The sequence below is a fragment of the Haliotis asinina genome, chromosome 11 (assembly GCF_037392515.1).
Source record: "Haliotis asinina isolate JCU_RB_2024 chromosome 11, JCU_Hal_asi_v2, whole genome shotgun sequence".
NCBI lineage: Eukaryota > Metazoa > Mollusca > Gastropoda > Lepetellida > Haliotidae > Haliotis > Haliotis asinina.
In genome coordinates this window covers 42699346-42725048 of record NC_090290.1, presented here as the reverse complement: position 1 = coordinate 42725048, position 25703 = coordinate 42699346, and the positions used below count along the sequence as shown (strand labels likewise).

Genomic DNA, 25703 nt, shown 5'->3' with positions numbered 1-25703 from the left:
TTTGATCAAGCTGGGTTCAATGTTGCTTAAAACTGTATTACATCTCTGGCACGTCAACTCATTGTGGAAGGAAGTGTTATACCTTGTTTGGGTTTAAATTAGAATGACAAATGAATAAATAACTCAAAATTGGGAGAAGTAAACAAAAGAAGTTAAAAAGATAAGAAATGGTCCTGAAACCTCTGTATTTTCAGGCTTCACACTGGTGGGGTGACAAACAGTTGATGGAACAGTGCCTGACTCATTGGAATCATCTCACATGGCTGTAGTAAGTTGCACCTGAATGTGCTGGTGCTGTTCCACCAGTTGTCAGTCACTCCTCTGTGTGAAGGGTGAAAATTGCACAATATTATAAGACAGTTTCATAAACAACTGTTTCTGCTATTGAATCGATCATAGAATGTCAGATTTCTGATCCTGTTGGGTAGAGAGGATTTGGGACCCTATATATGTGTTATTTATGTGCCTTTCTTATGTCTTGTGCAAATGTCACTATTTTGAAACGTTTCATCATTCATCACTCTAATTTGAACCCAGACTGACTATACAGGTGTTCGATGTTTACCGGTTTAAGTCAATATTTTTTCAAAGATGTACAGCTGTATTACAATCCTCATAACAATGGCTAAAGGTCAAACTGCCCTATTTAGTGGACACTGATTAAGAAGTGCTGACTTTGCAATTTATTCAAGGAAGATCTTGTCAAAGTGAGATGTGCTGACACCACACATCGGATTGGTATCCAAACTTTTTACACATCAATGAAAGTTAATGGTATAGTATTACAAAGAATACCTTACATTTTGGATAATGCATCCATAATCAAGTGTTACAAAGAGGTAGGATAAAAACATGAATTAAGGAAGTAATAAAAGATAAAATTGTGCGGAAAATACTTGAATGAATCAAACAAGTCTCGTATGTGTGACCTGCAGACTAGCTGACATGTCAGAGTTTATGCAAGGACTAGTGACACTTGAAACATACCTGCCCAGCTAACGAGTCTAAAGAATGCAGATAGTCTAATTTCACACTCAGGTAAGACTAGCCATATCACAGTGGCTGCAAATAATTACGTCGTGAGTGATTGACTGAGTGAGTGATTGAGTGATTGAGTTTAGTTTTATGCCACCCTCAGTAACGTTCCAACTGTATGGTAATGGTCTGTAAATAATCAAGTCTGGACCATTCAATCCAGTGATCAACACCATGAGTATTGATCTAAGCCACTGGGATACAATGACGCGTCAACCAAGTCATTGAGTCTGACCACTTCTCACCTCTTATGACAAGCATGGGTTACGGAAGATCAATTCTAAGCCGGATCTTCATGTATTTATGTATGGTTGAGGCAAATAGTTATTGATACTATGAAGGAGGGTCCATATTTGTTGGGTCAATTTGACACTTGACCAACCAAGTCACAGACCACATGATCCATTAAAATTGCTCTTCACAAGAAAAACAGGCTATAAGGGGTCATTCTCACACTAACTAACAAGGGGTATTTTTGGTATAAGCATATCTGATACATAATACTACAGATTAAAATCTGAAAAACATCCGCCAACTTAAAAGTTCCAGTTCGCGAAATCTTGTATTTCACCTCAGAATTCAATGTACTCAGAAAATGGAAATATGGAATCACTTCCTAAAACTTAACAAAATGAATTACATATATTTTGTGGAGATTGAGCAGTTACGAATAAACTTAGTTCAAACAGCAATAACTGAAATATTGTCTGTATTAGTTATTAAGCATTTATATATTCTGTAGTCTATTTACTGCTGAATGCTGGGCGAGATATTCCAGTATCGCCTTAGTAGAGATATTGTAGAGATATCACTATAACAAGCTAATGCTTCTATCACAAAGCTATGAACTTGTCTCCCACTGTTCATTATTCTGTACTGGATTTCTAAATTTCACCTTAAAGAGATCAAACTCCATACTTGGCACAACAGCATGAATTTCACAGCATGCTTGAACTAATTCCAAGTAAATTATATCCATCTTGTTAAACTTGAAGCAACAAAACAAACCTTACAATTAGTGTGTTTAGTTTTACACTACTCTTGGCAATATTTCTGCAATATCAAGGCCAGGGACACCAGAAAAGGGCTTCACACATTGTACAAATGTTGGGAATCAAACACAGGATTTCAGCATGATGACCGAATGCCTTAACCACTAGGCTATCCCACAACTAAGCCCAAAGATGCAACCTATAAATTATAAGCTTCTGATGGGCTGGTCTTATATTACAGCACAGGGCTGAGATTGTTGGGTGTCTGTATCACATTCTACTTGCCAACTGACTTTTACATTCATCAGTTTCCTTAAGGGTCCTTTAAAGGCATTGACAACTGAAATGCAAAAAGAAATATTTGAAGAACAGTATCTGCTGCATTTACATAAAATTTTCTGACCTTTAACTTTAACTGTTGTCAAATGCAGGTTAGATAAGATGTGAATTTCAGTAAGTTTAGTTTTACAGTGGAAGCTGTCTAAACTGGCATCTGTCCAATCCGGCAAGTTGTCAACACCAGTATAATGTCTCAGTCCTACCCATGGTTTGTACATATATCATCAGCTCTACAATCCATCACGCTATCTAGACCGGACTATCTCTTCAGTCCCAATGTGTGCTGGTTTAGACAGCTTCCACTGTATTCAAACAATATAATGACATATATATATATATATCATACATGGGCTTCACACACTGTGCCCATGTGGGGACCTGAACCTTGGTCTTTGACGTGATGAGCGAACACTTTAACCACAGGACTACCCCATCTCCACCCCAGAAGGGAATTTGAAAGGTGAAAATAAGGTGCAGAGTTACACAATGAAAAGGATAAATGTGCAAACAATTTATACTGAACACAGGAGAAAATATCACAACGCCATTTCCCTTGGTCCTCATCCCTCACATCCAACATGGAACAGTCCATGACAATGCTTGGGAGATTCCTCTATGTAAGTACAGGTATATTTTACAAGGTGTCACAATTTTTCATGATTATCATACACAGATACGTCGGTCAGCTTCCCCATGGTGAGCATTTGCCAGTATATGTACAGGCTACATAACAGACATATCTACACTCAATGAATTAATGTGTATATGTGAATAAGCATCTTCAATATAACTCGCACCATAGTGAGGATGAGTTGCAGAGTAATTTTCCCCACAAAAGGATGTCGACTAGTTACCCCGGTAACATCGTCACCACACAGGGATGTCATCGACTGTAAGTGTGAAGCACAATGAGCACAATGTCCATCCTCACCACACAGCCATATTACAGCTCCAAGGTGACTCAATGGAAAATTTAACAGCATGTCGACAGTTCATCTCTCACCAAACTCCATTCACTGAATACCTTCACCCACCCCTCACAAGAAAATGAACCAGCAGCCATTTTGTCCCTCATCCAATAGAAAACAAATAAATAAAAACAAACAATGCTCCACCTGGCTTACAAGAACCTATAAAGGAAAGATGGACAAGTTTGATGTTTCTTCTACTCTATGTAAAGTGCTAACTTAGTAACTGAACTGTATAAAAACATCACTAGGTGAATACTGAGAGAATTCATAAACCTAAATTTAATGACAGAGTTACATGCCCTTGTTGCAAGGTCAAGAAGTAACACATAGGAATGGAACCAACTGTGCAGTTGCTAATATTCAGTGTCTTGACGCAGTTCTATTTACAGGTTTGAGATAGCAACCTTGATCACAGCAGCTAGTGCTGAATGCAGACACCTTCCCAGCATAATTTCAGAACTAACTGATAGATGTCCCTTCTGAAGACTTAATGACTCTGGTTTTAATATGTATTTCAAAAACATCAGTTATATTACGGTATCTTAGCCCAAAGAGATGCATGTGTCTGATGTTTACAGATTTGATAAAACACAGCATGGAACATAAACCTTCCACTTGCTTGCCCTTCCAATGTTGTGGTTCTGATTACCCGACCAACCCTTAAAATTCTGAAGCCAACCCTAGTTTTTAAGCAGTATGAATAAAATAAGCTTTCAGATACCATTTTTTCCCCTGGAACCGATGGTCAATGGTCATTCTCATACAGAAAGTCAACATGATGGCCGCAAGCTTGATTGAATAAACAATTTACTTTTAAAAACAAAATGGAAACAAAATAAAATAAAAATAAAATATAAATCCTACCTACCTACCCTAAACTTTAGTGAGGTGCAATAGGAACCACAACATTCTTTTTTAATTTGGCCTAACTAAGAGAGGCAACTTAGACTACAAACACTACATAGAGACTTCATATAAGCTGATACACAAGATGTATACAGAATTGTAGCAGATTTGGTAAGGCTGAAAAGATTCCTCTTTACTAGTGACCATATGAACATTTAGTCTCTGTGAATTTTTTCCATAGATTGGCACTGTATTTGTAGAACGGAAAAAATCATATTATTGTTGTAAATTTGTGAACAATATGAAACATATGCAGCTATGTGAAGTCAACACCCAACAACATGTGATACCTGGCATGTAAAACAAATACATACTCATGGCAGTAACATCAAGACAGCTGGACTAGTGAGGGAGTCTCTTGACAACCCTCGTCTCCAAGCCAGTCAACTGAAGATGAACACAAGTGAGCAATGAAACATGATAATACTAAAACACCTGGAACTATATATTCGATGTTGCATTGTTTGTTGTGGACAAATGATACCCGACGGTACAACCAGGACTATATGTGTTGATAATACTGTCCCTGCATGTAGCTTATGTTTCAGAAGTGGATCTTGAGGCATTGCGTCTGCCATCCTTGGGACTCCATTACAATCTCAATGCCAAGCTGACTGTCTTCTCTTCATCACTTGCTTGAAAATATAGGAGCATGAATATTTCTCGGTATATTTCAATGAAACTTTCAAACAAACAATAATCCCCAAATATTCACAATCCCTTGTATGAATTTACTCTTTTACACACTGACCTAATGTGCTCCTAATTCAGAGAAAACTGTGCTTGAATTTCTGATAATTTGACTTGATTTCTTCCAACAGCAAGTGAGGTTCTTCACTGGATGCAGCACGAATGTTCCATGGGACATTAAATACACACTGCACCTATCTCATCCTTAGACAATAAATGTCAGCCAATATGTACAAAAACCTCTTCACAAAGTTGACCCAGTGTGCCACTGGTTGGTTGAAACATTTGCCCTTTTCACGGAATGCTTATTAATCGTATTCTGAACTTTTTCAAGTCACAAAACACATGTGACCTTATTAATAAAATTCCTCGGGATGTTTTCCCTTGAATTGTTTGAAGCTTAAAACACTGATGACCTTGAACTCACATCAATGATGCTCCTCGATGTCATTATTATAAGCTGAAAGCCTGGCAACCTCAAGGTTATTCTTTAGCAGATTTGCACAAAAAATACAATATATAGTGCATTCAAAGATGAACACAGTTGAATTGCTGACCATTCTCTACAAAGATGATGCATGAAGAATTCGTGTCTTGGACACCTTGATAACGAGGGAAAAATGAAGCTGGCACTGTAATTCCCGATAACAAGAACAACAGCAGCAGATGAAGACTCAATGTTTTTCTTTGTCCACTGGAATTGTTTTCTTCTGCTCAACTTTCATACAAACAACTTGAACTAGAATATTGAGTTCCTAGTTCCAAATTACATGATCAAAGCAATCAGAATGTCTTAAACCATTTTCACAATTGTCACTGATGGCCTCCAGGGGTTTGAAAAATATTTCCAGAAATTTGGTTTGCACTGAAATTCTCAAGATTGTCATTCTTTCTTTGTAAGCACAGGGGTAGTGGTAGCACTGACACTGGGAATCCAGCAGAGTTTTCTCATCAGAAATACTGTTGTACTGATGGAAACCTGCTCACTACTCTTCGAAGCAACTGATTCCTTTTTCACAACAGACCATGCACAGCAAAAATCTCCAAATTTTGAAGCTGAACCTAAAGCTTCAGCTTCTTCAGAACTTAGATACTTCAACTTAAACTCAATGAAATCACTATTTGTATTAACTGCATCAAAGCATTAACCATGAAAGTGCAGTCATCAGCACACTGATCATATGAAACACTTTGAATGTGAGAGATAAGTTGTTGAGACAGTTGCAGTGATGATGGGCTTCATCATCGCCTGGTGGACCGTTGCCGTAACACCGACTCCTTGGATGATTCCGAGTAAGTTTCTGATTGTTCTGGTTTAACTCGTTTGGACCGTGAATGTAGTTTTCGTAACAGTTCTGGGAATTTATTGGTCGGAAATAACGTCTCTAGTACTCCTTCAAGACAAACATACACAAGTCTTCGATTTAAGTTTTTGTGTTGGAACATGTCAAACACTCTGGAAACTCCAATACGAATTGTCTCTGTGCCCATCAGATGGCGCAGCTCATCTGAAGAAGAAAAATGGTGGTCATGTCATATTGAATTACAGGTTGTCAGTAGTTATCTGAATTACCATGAGAATGAGCTGGGTGTAATGGTGTCATTCCAGGTATAACAGGAGGTCAGTTAATTAGGGAGGAAACTGATGTGAGATGATCCAGGAGGGTGTGGTTGAGTTGGTGGTTAAGAGAATGAGTGAGTGATAAGGAGTGGTTGAGTTGGTGGTTAACAGAGTGAGTGAGTGTCAGGGAGTGGTTGAGTTGGTGGTTAACAGTGAGGGAATGATAGGGAGTGGTTGAGTTGGTGGTTAACAGTGAGGGAATGATAGGGAGTGGTTGAGTTGGAGGTTAAGAGTGTGAGTGAGTGATAGGGAGTGGTTCAGTTGGCGGTTTACACAGTGATTGAGTGATAAGGAGTGGTTGAGTTGGAGGTTAACAGAGTGAGTGATAAGGAGTGGTTGAGTTGGTGGTTAACAGAGTGAGTGTCAAGGAGTGGTTGAGGTGATGGTTAACACAGTGAGTGGTTGAGTTGGTGGTTAAGAGTGAGGGCGGGGTTGAGATGGGGGTTAACAGAGTGAGTGAGTGATAGGGAGTGGTTGAAGTGATGGCTAACACAGTGAGTGGTTGAGTTGGTGGTTAAAAGTGAGGGAGTGATAGGCAGTGGTTGAGTTGGTGTTGGACAGAGTAAGGGAGTGATACAGACTGGTTGAGTTGGTGGTTGAAAGAGTGAGGGAGTGATACGGAAGGGTTGGGTGGGTGATTGTTTGAATGATAGGGAGTGGTTGAGTGATAGGGAAACAGAGAGAGAGTTAGTGTTGAGTCCATTTCTACTCCATCACATACCTGACACACTACCCAGCATCTTGGCCTTACACAATACCCGTGTTCTCATCATGGTGTTATCGTCGCGTGTAGGCCGAGGCTCAGCCAGTTGACCCATGGGCCAGAATGAATCCCTGAAAAATATTTTATGTGTTATTGAGTGAGCAAGCTTTTATGCCATTGTTAGCAATATTCTAGCAACATGACAGCGAGGGAGACTGGAAATGGGCCTCACACATTGTACCCATGTGTGGAATTCAATCCAGGGACCCATTTCACAAAACTCTCATGGGCCTAAGATCTTGTAACTTTCCTCTAAGCATTCATATCTCCTATACTGTAACATAGGAAGCATGAGTGCTACAAGAAAAGTTACGAGATCTTAGGCTTATGAGAGTTTTGTGAAACGGGCCCCTGGTCAATGCTTTCACCAACAAGTTACCCCCATTGAGTGGGTGAGTTGAGTTTTATGCCACCCCCAGTGATGAGTGAGTGAGATTAGTTTTATGCCGCACTCAACAATATTCCAGGTATATGGCGGCGGTCTATAAATAATCAAGTCTGGACCAGACAATCCAGTGATCAACAACATGAGCATCGATCTCCGCAACTGGGAACCGATGACATGTGTCAACCAAGTCAGCGAGCCTGGCCACCTGATCCTGTTAATTGCCTCTTGCGACAACCAGAGTCGCCTTTTATGGCCAGCATGGGTTGCTGACGGCCTATTCTACCTCGGGACCTTCATGGGTTGATCACCCTCAGCAATATTCCACTTATGTAATAATATCAATGATTCATTTATATAGCGCCTAAAATCCATCTGACTCCATCTTGCTCCCTGGACGCTCTAATCAGAATCAGATTATTATTACCATGGAAAACTCAAGCTGCCTCCTAGAGATAGAAGGTTATAGTCACATGACTTTAACCAACTGAGTGCCCATTTTCTGCCGGGTGAACAGAGGAAATTTTCAACAAACTCACTTGCCTATGGTGAGACCACATGTATACTATGGCGGGATAAAATAAGCAAGTCTGGATGAGACAATCCAGTGATCAACAGCATGAGCACTAACCTATGCAATTGGGATACAAGCCTGACCACATGATCTCATATTCTCCTCTTCCGAAGGGCTGCTGAAGACCATTACTATTCTAGATCTTCATAGGTAGGATGTACAGATGTACAAAGACATGCAAGATCAGTTCGATGTTGACAAGGTAACCTAAATATGTCTCTGAGAAGTGAATGATCAAGGGATACAATGCAATTTACCTGAAAGTTTTTATGTACTCGGCCATCTGCTCTGCCGATGTCATCCAGTTCACATGATCTACTATTTTCCTGAAAACAGCCAATATGACAACAGGTGCAAATGAGAAGAACAACTAAGATCTCGCATGTGACCGAAAGCCACCTCCAGCAAAGTTATAGCTATTAGGATGGATTGGGTGTATGTGTGTCTGCTACCCGGTTAGTAGGTTTGTTGTTTCACTCCGCACTTAGTAATATTCCAGACATATGATAGTGTCTGTAAATAATTGTGTCTGGGCCAGACAATCGAGAGATCAACAGTATAAGTATCAATCTACACAAATGGAATAAGATACTACATGTCAACCAAGTGATCTAAACCTGCAAGTCGCCTTTTACAACAAGCATGCTTGCTGAAAACCTATTCTAAGCCAGATCTTTATTTCTATGCTGCGCTTGGGAAAATTCCAGCTATATGACAGCGGTCTGCAAATAATCGAGTCTGGACCAGACAATCCAGTGATCAACAACATGAGCATCGATCTGCGCAACTGGGAACCAATGACATGTGTCAACCAACTCAGCAAGCCTGACCACCTGATCCCATTAGTCGCCTCTTATGACAAGTATAGTCGCCTTTTATGGCAAGCATGGGTTGATGAAGGTCTATTCTAGCACCGTCTTTAAAACCTGGAATAGCCATCCTTGACTGCTGTCTTGTGGTGCCACCGACCCAGTATGGTTCAGAAGCTACTGTGGCTTACCTGTTGATCATGTCCCCGAATGTGGCCTTGATCAGTTGACGTAGAATGGCTACCATACGACGACGAAGCCACTGGTTCTTGTGCCGCAAGTCGAAGACCTCGTCCATGAGCAGTAGCATGATGCGGAGTGGGATGTTATCTTCAGTCTATAGGGAAACATGATAACCTGTTAACACCTGAACATCGCTAGAGATTTCAAGCCTCCAATGATACTGACATCATTACAATTATTAAATACTTAAACTTTGCATGACAGTGTTGGCATAAGATAAACCCCATGAAACACATCAAAAACAAGAATGAATTCATAGTATCATCAGTACATTATTATTCAGCACGTTCAACTACTACAGAATACAATACTACACACAGTTCCAAGACACTCTAGAGTTAGGTAAGAGATACTCTCCTAAGATGAACAATGATAAACAAGTCCTTGCTTTCAGTAGTCATAGTGGCTGGTAACTACAGAAGGAAGCCTGGAACATATTTTAAGTATGCTGTATTGACATAAAACATGCCTCTGGCGCTTTATCAAATGGACATTTGATCCCTGAAATGTAACTGATTAAAGAAGAGAAATGAAAAGCTAAAATGATTCTTTACCTAACTTTTATGTTTTGCTGGAAATGAAGTGCTGTATTTCATCTACTTGGTTGCTATGTCTGTTGTTGAAATATTGAGTGAGTGAGTGAGTGAGTGAGTGTGAGTGTGTGAGTGTGTGAGTGAGTGAGTGGGTGAGTGAGTTTACGCCGCACTCAATATTCCAGCTAAATTGTGACGGTCTGTAAATAATTGAGTCTGGACCAGACAATCCAGTGATCAACAACATGAGCATTGATTTGCACGATTGGGAACCGATGACATGTGTCAACCAAGTCAGACCCGATCCCGTTAGTCACCTCTTAAGACAAATAGTCACTTTTTATGGCAAGCATGGGTTGCTGAAGGCCTATTCTAACCTGGACCTTCGTGGGTCTCACCGAAATAATGCAGATACGATGTAAAAATTTAACTCACTCCCTGACTTCTGTATCAGATACACAAATAATCTAGCTGGTAATCTATAAACTTGATGCAAGCTGATGATATGGCAAGTATTAAAGGCCTGGTATCTGTTGTATTTAACCACCTTACTGACCCACTACGTCTCATTACAATGACCAGCATACCACATCAATAGGGAAAGTGCTTCTAACAGTGAACAGAGTGTATGACCTGACGATAAGATGCCAGCGTCTATTGGAGGAAGTATGGTAATAGCAACTATAAAGGAACTGACTAATGGTAGGGTGGGATGATGTGTGCCCCTATAACACTCACGTCCAAGCCATGCAGGCCAGCCCCGACTTTCCCACTGTTGAAGCCATCCTGTAGTTCACCCTTTAGAAAAAACACAAATATTTACAAAGAATTCATTTCACAACCTGATTGCTTCTGGTATCTAGAATGTTTAGCAATTACCATGATTATCAATGTTATTGTAAACAGTTGCCCATTCAAAATCCTAAACAAGGAATGTGCAAGTGTCCATCTTTCATTTCAAGGTGACTACAAGATCAAATATAAAGGTTTGACAAAAGAGTGTTTATCTGTAAGACAAGTAAGTTATGGTCGTTCTTAAAATGTACCAGTGTATGAAATAAGCCCAAAACCCAGATTGACATCAGTGTTCTGTTGTTCAAAACAACCTTAGCTAAGATCAACCTGAAACACTAAGGTTAGAGTTACGATCACCTTAAGAAGATATGCCCATTGCACAAAACAACCATAGGGCAACCTTAACTTGGACTCCAACCTTAGCCGTAACCTTAACCAAGCGTGAACTCTTTGGCACAGGAGTATTGACAGTGTCCCTAGTTACCACTTGAATTCAGCTGACTCATTCTGTACACCCTCTGCTTCCTCAAACTTCTCTCAGTCTTGTCGTATAAACAAAAGCAGCTGCCACATTCCTTTCCCAACCTTAGAGACGCTAAAGTTGAACCAACCTTAGTTCTCAACCTTAACTTAAGTCTTACCTTAGTTAAGGTTGTTTCGTGCAACAGGAGGCTAAACTTAGTGAAGGTCTAAGGTTGTAATCTTAAAGATAAGGTTGACCTTAAGAGATAAGGTTGTTTTGAATCACGGAGCACTGGTCTGGTAAATTCAAAATGTTACCAGTCCCAAATGGATTTAAGCAGATCAGACACCAAGAATTCACACAGATGTATGGAAATCTAAATTTGCACCAGACTGTCAGGCTTGCTAGCTATCCAACAGAATACCTAGCCCATCTTGGGCAGTTGGACTGGCCTTATTTCATACACTGCATGTACTTACAGATTTATTTCAAGAATCTTTTGTTGTTTCTATATCAGTGTATTTCCATAAAACATAACACAAAGATAATCTGACTAAAATGACAAGTTGCCATGGTTACTCACATTATTGCCTGTCCTCATACCATCAATACTCTTGACGGCGTTGCTGACATTCTTCATGGACGTCTTCAATGGGTTGACAATTGTATCCATCTGAAACATCAAGTATTCGTCAATGAATGTTACACTCAGCAGCATTCCAGCTATAGCACTGCAGGCTGTCAGAAACATGAGTCTGGACCTGACCATCCACTGATTGATTTTGTGCATTATGAACCAAATACAGTGGAAACTGCCAGTGAGTGAGTGAGTGAGTTTAGTTTTACGTCACACTTAGCAATATTCCAGCTATATAGCGACGGTCTGTAAATAATCGAGTCTGGACCAGACAATCCAGTGATCAACAACATGAGCATCGATCTGCGCAATGGGGAACCGATGACATGTGTCAACCAAGTCAGCTAGTCTGACCACCCGATCCCGTTAGTCGCCTCTTACGACAAGCATAGTCACCTTTTATGGCAAGCATGGGTTGCTGAAGTGGAAACTGCCAATGTAAAGACCAGATATGTAAACCGGATAAGTAAACGCTTTTTTTGAGCCCTGGAAAATTTCTTTCTTAATTATCACTATTACAGTGTGGTTAACTAAACTCGGATAAGTGAACAATACGGCTTAACAAAACGTCTTCTCACGGTCCCTGGAAGTAAATTACTTAACAAGAGAGAGATCACCACATAATCTGACATGAGAAGCATGTGTCTCCAGCTAAACAAATATCCTATTTACAGTTTACTGGCATCATCCAGTTGACAATACACAGACAGGAGGAAATATTTTGTTTGACGTATTGTTTGAGTAAGTTTGATTTTTATTACTCTTATTGTAAGTGTATTACATAATGAAATTTTATGGAATAAAACATGTCATATTACTTAAGAAAGATTGTCTGTCATTCTGCTATATTAATATACATGCATATGGTTGCCATTTGCAGCTTGTGATAAGTTTTGATACGTAAAATACCTGATAAGAAAACAATTTGGGCAAACTGCTTGAGGTTTCCACTGAACTTCGTTTAATTGGCTAATAATTGCACCAGAACTTGTTGGGGACCTATTTTAACCCAGAACCATACAAGACTTACAGCTGCTTAACCAAGGACTCACCTTCCTTGCCAGATCACTCTTGTGTTTTTCCCAGAGACCAGGGGCCAAGAACTGTATAACCAGTTCTTCCATTCCAGGAAATTTGGCCCACATCTCTGGCTTCAGCAGACCCTGCAACAAAGAGTTTGGGGTCAACCAACACAATACTCCCACATGAAGCAATAGTATACTCACTGAAGTAAGCCTGTCCTCTTCAGTAATAGAGTACATCTGTAGTGAATGAATTTATGGACCGTCCTCAACTAACTGCATCCAAGGAGAAGAAGACTAAACTGAATATACTTACCAAAGAGTAAATGAATCCACCCTGAAGAGTATCCAAGCTGAAATCTGCAACCCTACCAACCTAAAGTAAGGGTGCTCACCCTGAACTGACTGTCCCCACCTACAAGTAAGAGCATCCTACAGATAGAGTGCTCACCCTGAACTGACTGTACCCACCCATAGTAAGAGTATATACCCTAAGTATAGAGTGCTCACCCTGAACTGACTGTACCCACCTACAAGTAAGAGCATCCCACGGATAGAGTGCTCACCCTGAACTGACTGTACCCACCCATAGTAAGAGTATATACCCTAAGTATAGAGTGCTCACCCTGAACTGACTGTACCCACCTACAAGTAAGAGCATCCCACGGATAGAGTGCTCACCCTGAACTGACTGTACCCACCTACAAGTAAGAGCATCCCACGGATAGAGTGCTCACCCTGAACTGACTGTACCCACCTACAAGTAAGAGCATCCCACGGATAGTGTGCTCACCCTGAACTGACTGTACCCACCTACAAGTAAGAGCATCCCATGGATAGAGTGCTCACCCTGAACTGACTGTACCCACCTACAAGTCAGAGCATCCCACGGATAGAGTGCTCACCCTGAACTGACTGTACCCACCTACAAGTAAGAGCATCCCATGGATAGAGTGCTCACCCTGAACTGACTGTACCCACCTACAAGTAAGAGCATCCCACAGATAGAGTGCTCACCCTGAACTGACTGTACCCACCTACAAGTAAGAGCATCCCACAGATAGTGTGCTCACCCTGAACTGACTGTACCCACCTACAAGTAAGAGCATCCCACAGATAGAGTGCTCACCCTGAACTGACTGTACCCACCTACAAGTAAGAGCATCCCACAGATAGTGTGCTCACCCTGAACTGACTGTACCCACCTACAAGTAAGAGCATCCTACAGATAGAGTGCTCACCCTGAACTGACTGTACCCACCTACAAGTAAGAGCATCCCACGGATAGTGTGCTCACCCTGAACTGACTGTACCCACCTACAAGTAAGAGCATCCCACAGATAGAGTGCTCACCCTGAACTGACTGTACCCACCTACAAGTAAGAGCATCCTACAGATAGAGTGCTCACCCTGAACTGACTGTACCCACCTACAAGTAAGAGCATCCCACAGATAGTGTGCTCACCCTGAACTGACTGTACCCACCTACAAGTAAGAGCATCCCACGGATAGAGTGCTCACCCTGAACTGACTGTACCCACCTACAAGTAAGAGCATCCCACGGATAGAGTGCTCACCCTGAACTGACTGTACCCAACCATAGTGAGAGGATCCACCCTAAGTATAGAGTGCTCACCCTGAACTGACTGTACCCAACCATAGTAAGAATATCCACCCTAAGTATAGAGTGCTCACCCTGAACTGACTGTACCCATCCATAGTGAGAGGATCCACCCTAAGTATAGAGTGCTCACCCTGAACTGACTGTACCCAACCATAGTAAGAATATCCACCCTAAGTATAGAGTGCTCACCCTGAACTGACTGTACCCAACCATAGTGAGAGGATCCACCCTAAGTATAGAGTGCTCACCCTGAACTGACTGTACCCAACCATAGTAAGAATATCCACCCTAAGTATAGAGTGCTCACCCTGAACTTAGCATAATCACCCTAAGTAAGAGTACCCACCCTGAAGTAAGCATCCAGGGCTTTCCTCCGTTTCTCCAGGAAGTCCTTGCTTGTGTTCTTCACTAACGTCTTGGGAGGAAGGTGAGGCCCAATCCATTCTGGAAACTGAGAGAAACACCATGGCATGTAACTCACCCCAACTTTCAGCATAATGTTCACTTCCACAAATACAAATGTGAGACGTCAACCAATATCAGTATTTATACAATATTGCATATACAATGTGCCATATCACTCACATCGCAGTGGATTGATGTCAGATGCTCAAGACAAATGGGCATCTAAATGCATGACAACAACTGGAGTACACAGACATGATGAAACCAGGCCTCACTGTCTGACCACCTTATTCCCTTTGATTTCTTTGTTTGCTGTTGAATGGTTCACTGACCAATATTCAAACTATATGACCCAGTCTGGTAAGTGACTGTGAGCAAACAATTCTGGGCCTATATTTTCGAAGCTCTCTTAGTGCTATGATAATTGTAAGTGCCATACATTAACATTAACTCTCTATCTACCTTAGCTCTAAGAGGGCTTTGGGTATTAAGATACAACAAACCAAATTAGCAAGTCTGACCACTGAACAAGACATCAGTGTTGGGAATTTGTTTCAGTCTTGTGTCTGATGACTTGTTCATTACAAACGATCAATCATCTAGAATAACTGGTAACCATCATTTGTCAGATCCTCATGACTGTGTTTGTTAACGCACATAAAAATTAGGAAGAAGTAACATGTACTTCTTTTGGTTCTTTTTTCCAATATGCACAAAACACATTTGCAAATTTTACATCTTTAAAGAATGACTAGAATGTTAAGAACAAACATTTTCTGGAGTCTTTAACCTAAATTCAGTCAAGTCTTGGAACAAGCTTGTTTTTACAGACAAAACCATCCTCATGAAAAATATTGTTAATGCAAAAAAGTGTTCCAGAATTGTTTGTGTTTGATTTTGAGAAAGCATGAGTGAGTGAGTGAGTGAGTGAGTGAGTGAGTGAGTGAGTGAGTGAGTGAGTTTGGTTTTACGCCGCTTTTAGCAATATTCCAGCGGTATCACAACAAGGGACACCAGAAAATGGGCTTCACACATTGTACCCATGTGGGGAATCGAGCCCAGGTCTTCGGCGTGACGAGCAAAAACACTACTTTAACCACTAGGCTACCCCACCGCCCCAGACATGATTGATTGCTCAGTTGTTTAGTCACTGTGACAAATCTTCTTTATTTCAATTAATCAGACCACCACTACAAGACGTAAGCCTCTGAATAATCCACTCTGCATAAGGCAATCTAGTGAGCAATATTTTGAGCAATGATCCACAACACTGGGGCAGATGACACACAACCAACAAAATCCTGGAGACAGACCATCCAATCCACAAAGTTGATTCTTACATCCTGCATGGGACTAGAATCGTCACTGGTGTCCAAATCCCTTTAAGTCCTAAGTCATCAGGGGCGATAGGAAAGCCTAGTGGACAAAGTGTTCACTTGTCATGTGATATTGCTGGAATATTGCTAAAAACATTTCATGAGTGACCTTTTGTGATACTGCTGGAATATTGCTAAAAACAGCGTAAAACTCGCTCACTCCTAACCTCCTGAGACCTATGTTTGACCTACCCTTTCTATGAGCAGCATGTTGAGGTCGTGGAAGTCACTGTAGCGTCGGTACACGTCCCAGATCTCCTCCTCTTCCACCAATCTTAACCGCTTCTTCACTGTCACAGCGAACACGGCATATGACTTGCCAGACTCCTTCACGATACCTGCAACAGCGAAGTCACCCGAGATACTTATGGACATAATCAACATTTCTTTGATCCTGTGAGATTGTAGATAGTCCCGTGGAGAAGATAATGATCAATGGATCACTATTTCATACAATGTTTCAGTTTTATGCCACGCATGGTGGCAGTCTGTAAATGATTCTGGGCCAGACAGTCCAGTGATCAACAGCATGAACATTGATCTAAGCGAATGGGGTACAATCATGTGTCCACCAAGTCAGTAAGCCTGACGACCCGATCCCCTTTGTCGCCTCTTACGACAAGCAAGGTTTACTGAAGATGAATTCAAACAAAGGTCTTCACAGGTCATACATTGATGTGATACAGGCCATGCATTATATCTGAGGCAGTGAAACCACTGACTGGATCATCAACACATACCACACTGGGATATAGAAGCCAGGTATGTTATCTCTGCTGGTGTTCCTCCAGAAGAAGCAGAGGATAACGAGTCCAGGGACCGTGTCTCGGGGGAACTGTCGTCGATGATATCTTCAGCCTGAGGAACAGAATACTCAATGTACCTACTTATATACCAGTATTTCCATATGTTCTCTTTCTGGGTCCCATTTCACCAAGTTCTCATAAGCCGAAGACTGCTATGAGAGCTTTGTGAAACAAGTCCCTGTGTGCAAGATGCTTGATATGGGAGGAATGGTGTCAATATTGTGGTATTAGAGGAAATGTATACATTTTACACATAATAATTGTTATAAAAATGTGAGAATTGTACTTGATCATCCATTTGAAAGTGACAATAAAGGGAAAATGTTAACTGTGCATCTGTGAGTTTTGACACGTGGGTATGTTTTAAGGTGGGAACTGTGGAGAGAGGTTGCAGAGGTTGTGAGGTAGCAGAGGTTGCCGATGTGAAGCTGTTGTTGGTTGTTATGCAGTTTACAGGTTGGTTGCAGATATGAAGCATTTTAGTTACATCCCATTGTGGTTGGTTCTTATGGAGTTGACTGATTGGTTGCAGATATGATGCATTTCAGTTACATCCAAAAGCGGTTGGTTGTTATGGAGTTGACTGTTTAGTTGCTGATATGAAATATTTCAGTTACACCCTACAGAGGGTGGTTGTTATGAGGTGACTGAGGTGACCCGAAAGAAAATATCTGGCTGAGAACTGGTTTATCCCTCACTGGGGGAAATATGAGTGAATGCGAGGGGAATTCAGTTGAAGCCATAATGAGGTCATGGAGATGAGATGAGAGGTGCATGAAAATGAACAAGAGTTGTTCTAATTCACATAACATATCATTACTGTGGTCATCACTCATGCCAAAATGATTTTTTTATTAAAAGAACAAAACTGTTCAAATATTTAAATCTGAATAAATTAAACTATTATGCCATTACAACTTTAAAATGACGTTAAAAGAGACATTCTTATTTCAAACGCATAGTTATAAGCAAACAGATGAAAGTGATTAAGCTGACTAAGTTGTCATGGTGACTGTAACCATGGAAACACAAAGCATACAAGTACAAGCTTTGATGAGCATCCTATCTACAACAAACATTCAGTTGATATCGTAACAGTGAAAAGAATAACTCAAAAGTGCACTGAAGGTCATAACAAATCGGCAGGTCTATAGGGTCTTCAAACATTTTACAGTTTTCTGTGACAAACATGTAAACTTTCAAATTACAGAACACCATTTAGAAACTACATGACAAGGACAGAGGATTGTCTTTTACTTTTATCTCTGTTCAACAGATGGCAAATAAAATAACTGAATGCACTTCTATGAAAAAACACATTCCGAAGGTATCCAAACGAATCACTGTGCAGAGTAACAAATAAAGTCTGTGCTGACAGTCAGTTAAAGTGCCTAATTATGAAACTAAATTAAAATAAACTGCACAAAAACTAATGCTGAAGATTCAAACATAAAATCTGTGCTCTCGTAGACCTAACTACATGATCCTAAAATATTCCTTTGCAAACAGTAATGCAAATTCTGCCGTCACATATCTGGAATATTGCTGAGTGCGGCGTAAAACTAAACTCACTCACTCACTCAGTAATGCAAATCAGATCAGGTGTGCTAAATCACAAAACCAGAACATGCTGTGTTTCCAGCTTCATAGCCTCAAGCATGAAGGAACCTTTATATAAAATCAACAAACTGGATGACAGATAAAAATGTTTTTTAAAAAGAAACTTTCAATTTCCATTTTAATTCTTTAATAATTATTTTCTGAACTGATATAAAAATGTTCCATCATAGATTTTTGGATTGATTAAAAAAAAAGTTCATGTTTAATATGAAAATTAATTGATTTGTAAATATTTAATTTCAGGATGGAATTTGATAGTTTGTATTAGTTTCTCATTTTGTCTATAGTTACTTTTTGAAAACTGAATCAGTGAGTGAATTATTTTTTTTAAATTGACACTATTTAGAATATCATGTGGGATGCTTCAACTCAGTGGAAATGAAAATTTGAGAGCAAAACAACATTCAACTAAAAATGGTTTTTCTGAACAGAAATTACCAATAAAAAGTCTAGACACACACTGTTGACAGAGATAAACGTAGAAGATATAGGAAAAAACATGAACTTACACTGCCCACCGAACCCGACCGTGCAGACATGTCTAAGCAAAGCAAAAAGAAAACACACTCACTAGTGTTTGTATGAGGTGGAAAATGCAATTAATGACATAAACAGCAATACATGAGATCAGGTTATAAGGCCATCTAGCAGCTATATTTAGCATAAACACTACAGTCAACAATAACAGACTGACGTGGCTGAGTGTATCTCCTCATGAAACTCTACACAAGCATGGGTATTTCAAAATAGTGTGTGGCTGGTTATTTGAAATATTAACTCTTCAAATCTTCAAATCAGATCTTTGTCCCGTTACTACTACACCAAAACCTAAACACAACATACTATGAGTCATGTTAGAGCAACCATTCGCATTTTCTGACTGGCCAATAAGATCAATAAGAAACTGACATTAGCCAAACGTTGACATAAGCCAAACATACAGGAGATTTCACAAGCTGTACAGCTCAAGTTTTCATCATCCAATCAAAAACAAAATTCAAATTTTGACAGGCAAGCTTTATAAAACTCAGCTCTTTTTATAAATACAGTCCAAAAATGTCTTGCAATACTTCCCATGAACAGGGAGAGTCTCTTAAGGTCTTAAGGGAATCAGCAGCTCTCCAAATCCAGAATTGCCATCTGGAAAACCCTTTTTTAATCAGTAGTGATTCTATGATTAGAAAACACATTCAACACACAGGACATAATATTCCTGTGATTGCCGGAGGTGAACAATAAACTCTGGACCAAATAATCAAGTGACTGATATCATAAGCAACCAATACTAGCAGGTCATGCCGACTAGCAGGTCTTATATCAGCCTGTTTGCAGACATCTGTTGTTTTATGCTGAACCAGAACTATATTAGCTACACAACTCAATAGAAGTTCAGGATCATGCCATTACTAGAGTTAACCTGTCATGTGCAAGTATTGCTCTTGTGGAGCAAATATTGAGAGATTCTTGAGGAAATATTATTCCAGGATAATTCTTTTGTTCTTTTATATTTCTGCAAATTGACAGATATCTTAACACTGCCTTATAAGCAATAATGCTAAACAGTGCTCAACAGTGCTTTATCTCATTCTTCTTAATGTTATCAGTAAAGTACAAAATACCTCTGCAAACTTGCTCATAACATGGATGCTTTTTTTTCTTAAATTTTCTCATTTGGTGGTACAGTTTTTCATGGTTTTCATGCAAATGAAACCTGAGTTAGTTCAACTTTTGCTTCTTGACAGACTTGTGACATGAGCAGTTTAATGTCAAGTGGCAAAACCTAACATGCAGTCAGTCTAGAGCAGGAGATAGGGATGCAATGGACAGACTCAAGTCAGCATTATCAGTAAGACAGGGTTAAATGTTTCATTGTCCACGCTTTTTTCAGCCATGCATATATACACTCAGCCATGCAGTTTCCATGGTAATTTATTTTTTTTGGGAAAGGAGCATTTCTTGAATAATGATTACAAGATGTTTTAAAACATTTCTGTATATGATGGGATCATTGAATTTAACGAAATGTAGAAACAGTTTGTCATTCATGATTTACAAAAATATTGAAGAATATTTTAGCGAAATGAATACATATTTATATATATAAAACAACATCTTCATGTGATTATACACATTTTTTAAAATTCTCATTCAAAAATAAGATATGAACACAAATAAACTCATTAGTTCTTCAAATTATTTTGGAAAAAAAATTGTTGAGTTTTCAAAGAACGAAACTACAGATGCTCATTTTCCAATACATAGAACAAACAGTGAAATCAGAATCCCAGAATCCATGCATGAACGAACAATGGGACACGAGGGCAGAGTGCAACAAGCACCCAGAACTTCCACCTACTTTAAACCATATAATCCTCGGCACTGCAACATAGGCATTGGTCTGTGTCAGTATCACAATCAACTGGAATCTCCAATATACTCAAACAAACAGATTCATCTTGGATCCTAATCAAAGTGCCTGCAGTAGGGCAATTTCTGAAGTAACTTTTATTCCTGCCAGTTTTTTTACTGATTAAGTTGTAATTTATGATAACCAGAATCCTTTATTGCAATTTCAGATTCATTACCGATAAATGCAGTCTTGGAATATAAGTCTCTAGCAGGGATTCATCTAGGATTCAACTATGATCATATGCCTGTGGCAGGGTAATTTCTGACCCAAAGAAAGAGCCTGTGGCAAGGTAATTTCTGACCTAAAGAAAGCCTGTGGCAGGGTAATTTCTGACCTAATGAAAGAGCCTGTGACAGGATTGTTTCAGACCTAAACAAAGTGCCTCTGGCAGGATAATTTCTGACCTAATGAAAGAGACTGTGGCAGGGTAATTTCTGACCTAAACAAAGAGCCTGTGCCTAGGTAATTTCTGACCTAAACAAAGTAGTGAAGTGTAGTTTTCAAGAACAGTACATTCCTTGACAATGTCTATGTCAGTTCATTACAATACTCACTTAAACAAAACACACATCCTATCATACATGTCATGGTACGTAAAAACAGATGTGGCATGACAAGAACAATTACAAATTTTTTTTTTTTCAAGTTCTCAAGAAATCATTACTTACGTAAGCTCACGAAATCATTATTTATGCAGACTCAAATTTACAATGACTCAATGAGTGAAGAACATTTCTGTTTTCCCTGACAAACCTTTGCCACTTTAAATGTTACCTGTGATATAGCTTACTGTGAACATTCACGGCACTGCATCAAGTCTATTGTACAGCCTGAGATCAGTTTTTGCATTAAATAGACTGGGTAAAGAGGAGAGTTCACAATAGTGATGGAGTTTAGTTTTACACCACATTCAGCAATATTCCAGCTATATGGTGGCAGTTGAGTTGGGACCTCACAAACTTGTGATCAACAGCTTCAGGATCCATCTACACAAATGGGATATAATGAAATGTGCCAACCCAGTCACAGTCTGACCACCCAATCCTGTTAGTCACTTGTTATGACAAACATGGGTTACAGAAGATCAATTCTAACCTGGATCTTCACAGGTAGTTCCAAGCTAAAACGTGGTAGGTACTAAACGAGGGATCTTCAAGTTCATCACTTCAACACAAGTATATCACATTGCTGTTATTCAGCAGAATGGATATTGTGCTTACAAAGCAATGACCAGCTTTGGGGGGGGGGGGGTTCAATCTCATAAGCAAATCCTGATGTGGCTAAGGGAGGCACCTCTGCAAAAAGTATGATGCTACAATGGTCTGTGCTCTCTCTTAGTTTAAAAAAATCAAAAGGATCATAGTGAAGACAAAGCTGTTTGCAATGTTATTGGGCATAGTAAACAGTCAGTATAATCCAAGTTTGTCTCCGAATTCATTTCACATATAATTAGACAGTCGAAGGAACCATGCTATAAAAAAGCATTACCAGAAGATGAAATAACAAACTATAAAATTATAGTCTATAGACTGATAAAGTAAAGCAAATTTTAATATAATTAACTAGTTAAATACTACTATTTAGTTCTAAAAGCTGTAAAACAATTTTGAGAATTACAACATGTGAGCCACAAATATCAATCAGTAAAAGGTACTCTTTTTTAATTCTTGTCACTCCCCCGACAAACACAAAACCCATATTACCTGAAGCTAGAGTGGAGGATAGAGAGGGTACTACGCACCATCATCTATGCTGAGGGTGTCACCATCCTCTGACTTGCTGTCTGGTAACATGCCCAGTTCTCCCAGCAGTTTCACATAGGCATGGCTCTGGAGGAATTCCTCATAAAAGTCGATATGCAGGATTTGGTACACCTGTAGCAAGGGAGAGAACCATGTAGGATCTGGAACATCTATCGTGTGAGAAATGTGTTGGATCAGGTACACCTGTAGCAAGGGACAGAACAATGTGGGATCTGGAACACCCATATTGAGAGAAATGTGTTGGATCAGGAACACCGGCAGTAAGGGAGAGAAACATGTAGGATCTGGAACACCTATAGCATGAGAGAGTATCTGTAGTAAGGCAGACATGTAGGATCGAGTATCTGTAATAAGGGAGTCATATAGGATCGAGTAACTGTAGTGAGGGAGACATGTAGGATCAAGTATCTGTAGTAAGGGAGACATGTAGGATCGACTATCTATAGTAAGGGAGACATGTAGGATCGAGTATCTATAGTAAGGGAGACATGTAGGATTGAGTATTTGTAGTAACGGAGACATGTAGTATCTGTAGGATCGAATATCTGTAGTGAGGGAGACATGTAGGATCAAGTATCTGTAGTAAGGGAGACATGTAGGATCGAGTATCTGTAATAAGGGAGTTATATATGATCGAGTATCTATAGTAAGGGAGACATGTAGGATCGAGTATCTATAGTAAGGGAGACATGTAGGATTGAGTATCTATAGTAAGGGAGACATGTAGTATCTGTAGGTTCGAGTATCTATAGTAAAGGAGACATGTAGGATTGAGTATTTGTAGTAAGGCAGACATGTAGTATCTGTAGGATCGAATATCTGTAGTGAGGGAGACATGTAGGATCAAGTATCTGTAGTAAGGGAGACATGTAGGATCGAGTATCTGTAATAAGGGAGTTATATATGATCGAGTATCTATAGTAAGGGAGACATGTAGGATCGAGTATCTATAGTAAGGGAGACATGTAGGATTGAGTATCTATAGTAAGGGAGACATGTAGTATCTGTAGGTTCGAGTATCTGTAGTAAGGCAGACATGTAGGATTGAGTATCTGTAGCAACAGAGACATGTAGGATCGAGTATCTGTAGTAAGGGAGACATGAAGTACTGAGTATCTGTAGTAAGGAAGACATGTAGTATCTGTAGGATCGAGTATCTGTAGTAAGGGAGATATGTAAGATCAAGTATCTGTAGTAAGAGAGACATGTAGGATCTGGTACACCTGTAATGAGAGAGAAGATGTGCATCATCTGGTACACCTTGTAGACTTGTAGGAAGAGAGAGGTATGTAGGATCGGGTACACCTGTACTGAGAAAGAGAAACATGAATCAACTGGTACACCTGTAAAGTGAGAGTGAGAGGTGTAAGATTGTTTCAACCTGTAGTAAGAGAGAAAGTAAGAGAGGAAGAGAGAAAGAGAGAGAGAGAGATGTTGATTCTGGTACATCTGTAGGATGTGTAGAGCTCTCTACCTGGGGCATATTTTCAAAACATAATATTATTTAAATGTCTCTGATCGGAAAAGTCTTGAACTACTCAAGAAAGTGGCTATTAGCAGCTAGCTGACATCAATTGCTTACCCGAGCTTGCACAGTGTCAAACACATCTTCTGACAGCATCTTGCTCTTGATATTGTTGATGGTTCTTTTGCTGATGTCTGATTCCACCTTAATCCTGGAGCTGGCCTGTAACAATCAACACACCAGTGAGTGAGTGAGTGAGTGAGTGAGTGAGTGAGTGAGTGAGTGAGTGAGTGAGCGAGCGAGCGAGCTGATGCCACACTGGCAGTACCAGTGCCATATCATGATAAGACCAACAGATGCATCAAAGATTAAGTCACTTCAAAGGGGACTGACATTACATTGAGATCCTTTTAAAATCTCAGATAATCAATGTCACATGTAAATCAGAGATCAGAGAGGTTGATATTATGATGGCTCTATTACCTTGTCAGACAAATACTGATCCTGTACTATCAAGCTGTATTACCTTGTCAGACAAATACTGATCCTGTACCATCAAGCTGTATTACCTTGTCAGACAAATACTGATCCTGTACTATCAAGCTGTATTACCTTGTCAGACAAATAGTTATCATATATCATCATAGCTGTTTTACCATGTCAGACAAATACTGATGATATATTATAGCTGTAATACTTGTCAGACAAATAGTTATCATATACCATCATAGCTGTATTACCTTGTCAGACAAATACTGATCATATATTATCATTGCTGCTCTGCGTAGTGACTCCAGGTCTGGTTCTGCTGCTTTGCAGTTCTCATTTTTCAACTTGTGGGCTTCTCTGATCTGCTGTTCTGCTGCTGCTCTGAAACCCTGACACACAGACCAAGTCCATCATCACAGGTGCTACAAAGACGATGTCTTGTACAAAGCTTACATCAAATGAACAAACGGTCCAGTATCACCTATAATTAGATGTCCTAAGATTGTTATTTTTAGCAGCAGTGAGAACTAAGATCTGATTTGAATAGATATGCACAAATATGGCTTTCATTTGTCAAACTAGAGACCTTATCAGCTTACTGCATAACTAATTCAGTTAATTATGTTTGTTTCTTTTTCACATTCAGTACATACACATGTGTCAAATCTCACAAATGACAACTGCATCATTGCCAACCAGCAATCATTGAAAATAATTGGCTAGTGTCATTTTTCAGATTTTCCTATCAAGGTTATTACTAAAGATATGTACAACATGATGCTACTTGCTACTTTAAGTAATAACTAATATATCATGAACATAAATCTCCTGGAGTCATCAAGAAATATTCAGTCACGACTGCTGAGTTAGTGAAGTGAAATTTCTAATAAATAAACAATGTATTCAGGAACTGATATCTTTGAAGATATGTTCCATCGTCAATTGTTTCAAAAACTAAATCAGTAGT

The 25703-nt window shown here is 39.6% G+C and overlaps 1 protein-coding gene across 1 annotated transcript in view; it reads right to left on the bottom strand.

Annotated features, from left to right (window-relative positions):
* Positions 1 to 5822: 5822 nt before the first annotated feature.
* Positions 5823 to 25703, bottom strand: part of LOC137255809 (sorting nexin-13-like) — a 45719-nt gene continuing 25838 nt past the window's right edge. Inside the window, exons 14-27 of the mRNA XM_067793351.1 lie at positions 24988 to 25125; positions 24365 to 24469; positions 22761 to 22893; positions 20966 to 20988; positions 16924 to 17041; positions 16376 to 16521; positions 14749 to 14853; positions 12809 to 12919; positions 11703 to 11792; positions 10600 to 10659; positions 9277 to 9422; positions 8534 to 8602; positions 7276 to 7388; positions 5823 to 6441 (exon numbers count right to left, since the gene is read on the bottom strand). Coding sequence (XP_067649452.1) covers positions 6176 to 6441; positions 7276 to 7388; positions 8534 to 8602; positions 9277 to 9422; positions 10600 to 10659; positions 11703 to 11792; positions 12809 to 12919; positions 14749 to 14853; positions 16376 to 16521; positions 16924 to 17041; positions 20966 to 20988; positions 22761 to 22893; positions 24365 to 24469; positions 24988 to 25125 — 1623 coding nt within the window. The 3' untranslated portion in view covers positions 5823 to 6175. The remainder of the gene's footprint in view (positions 6442 to 7275; positions 7389 to 8533; positions 8603 to 9276; positions 9423 to 10599; positions 10660 to 11702; positions 11793 to 12808; positions 12920 to 14748; positions 14854 to 16375; positions 16522 to 16923; positions 17042 to 20965; positions 20989 to 22760; positions 22894 to 24364; positions 24470 to 24987; positions 25126 to 25703) is intronic.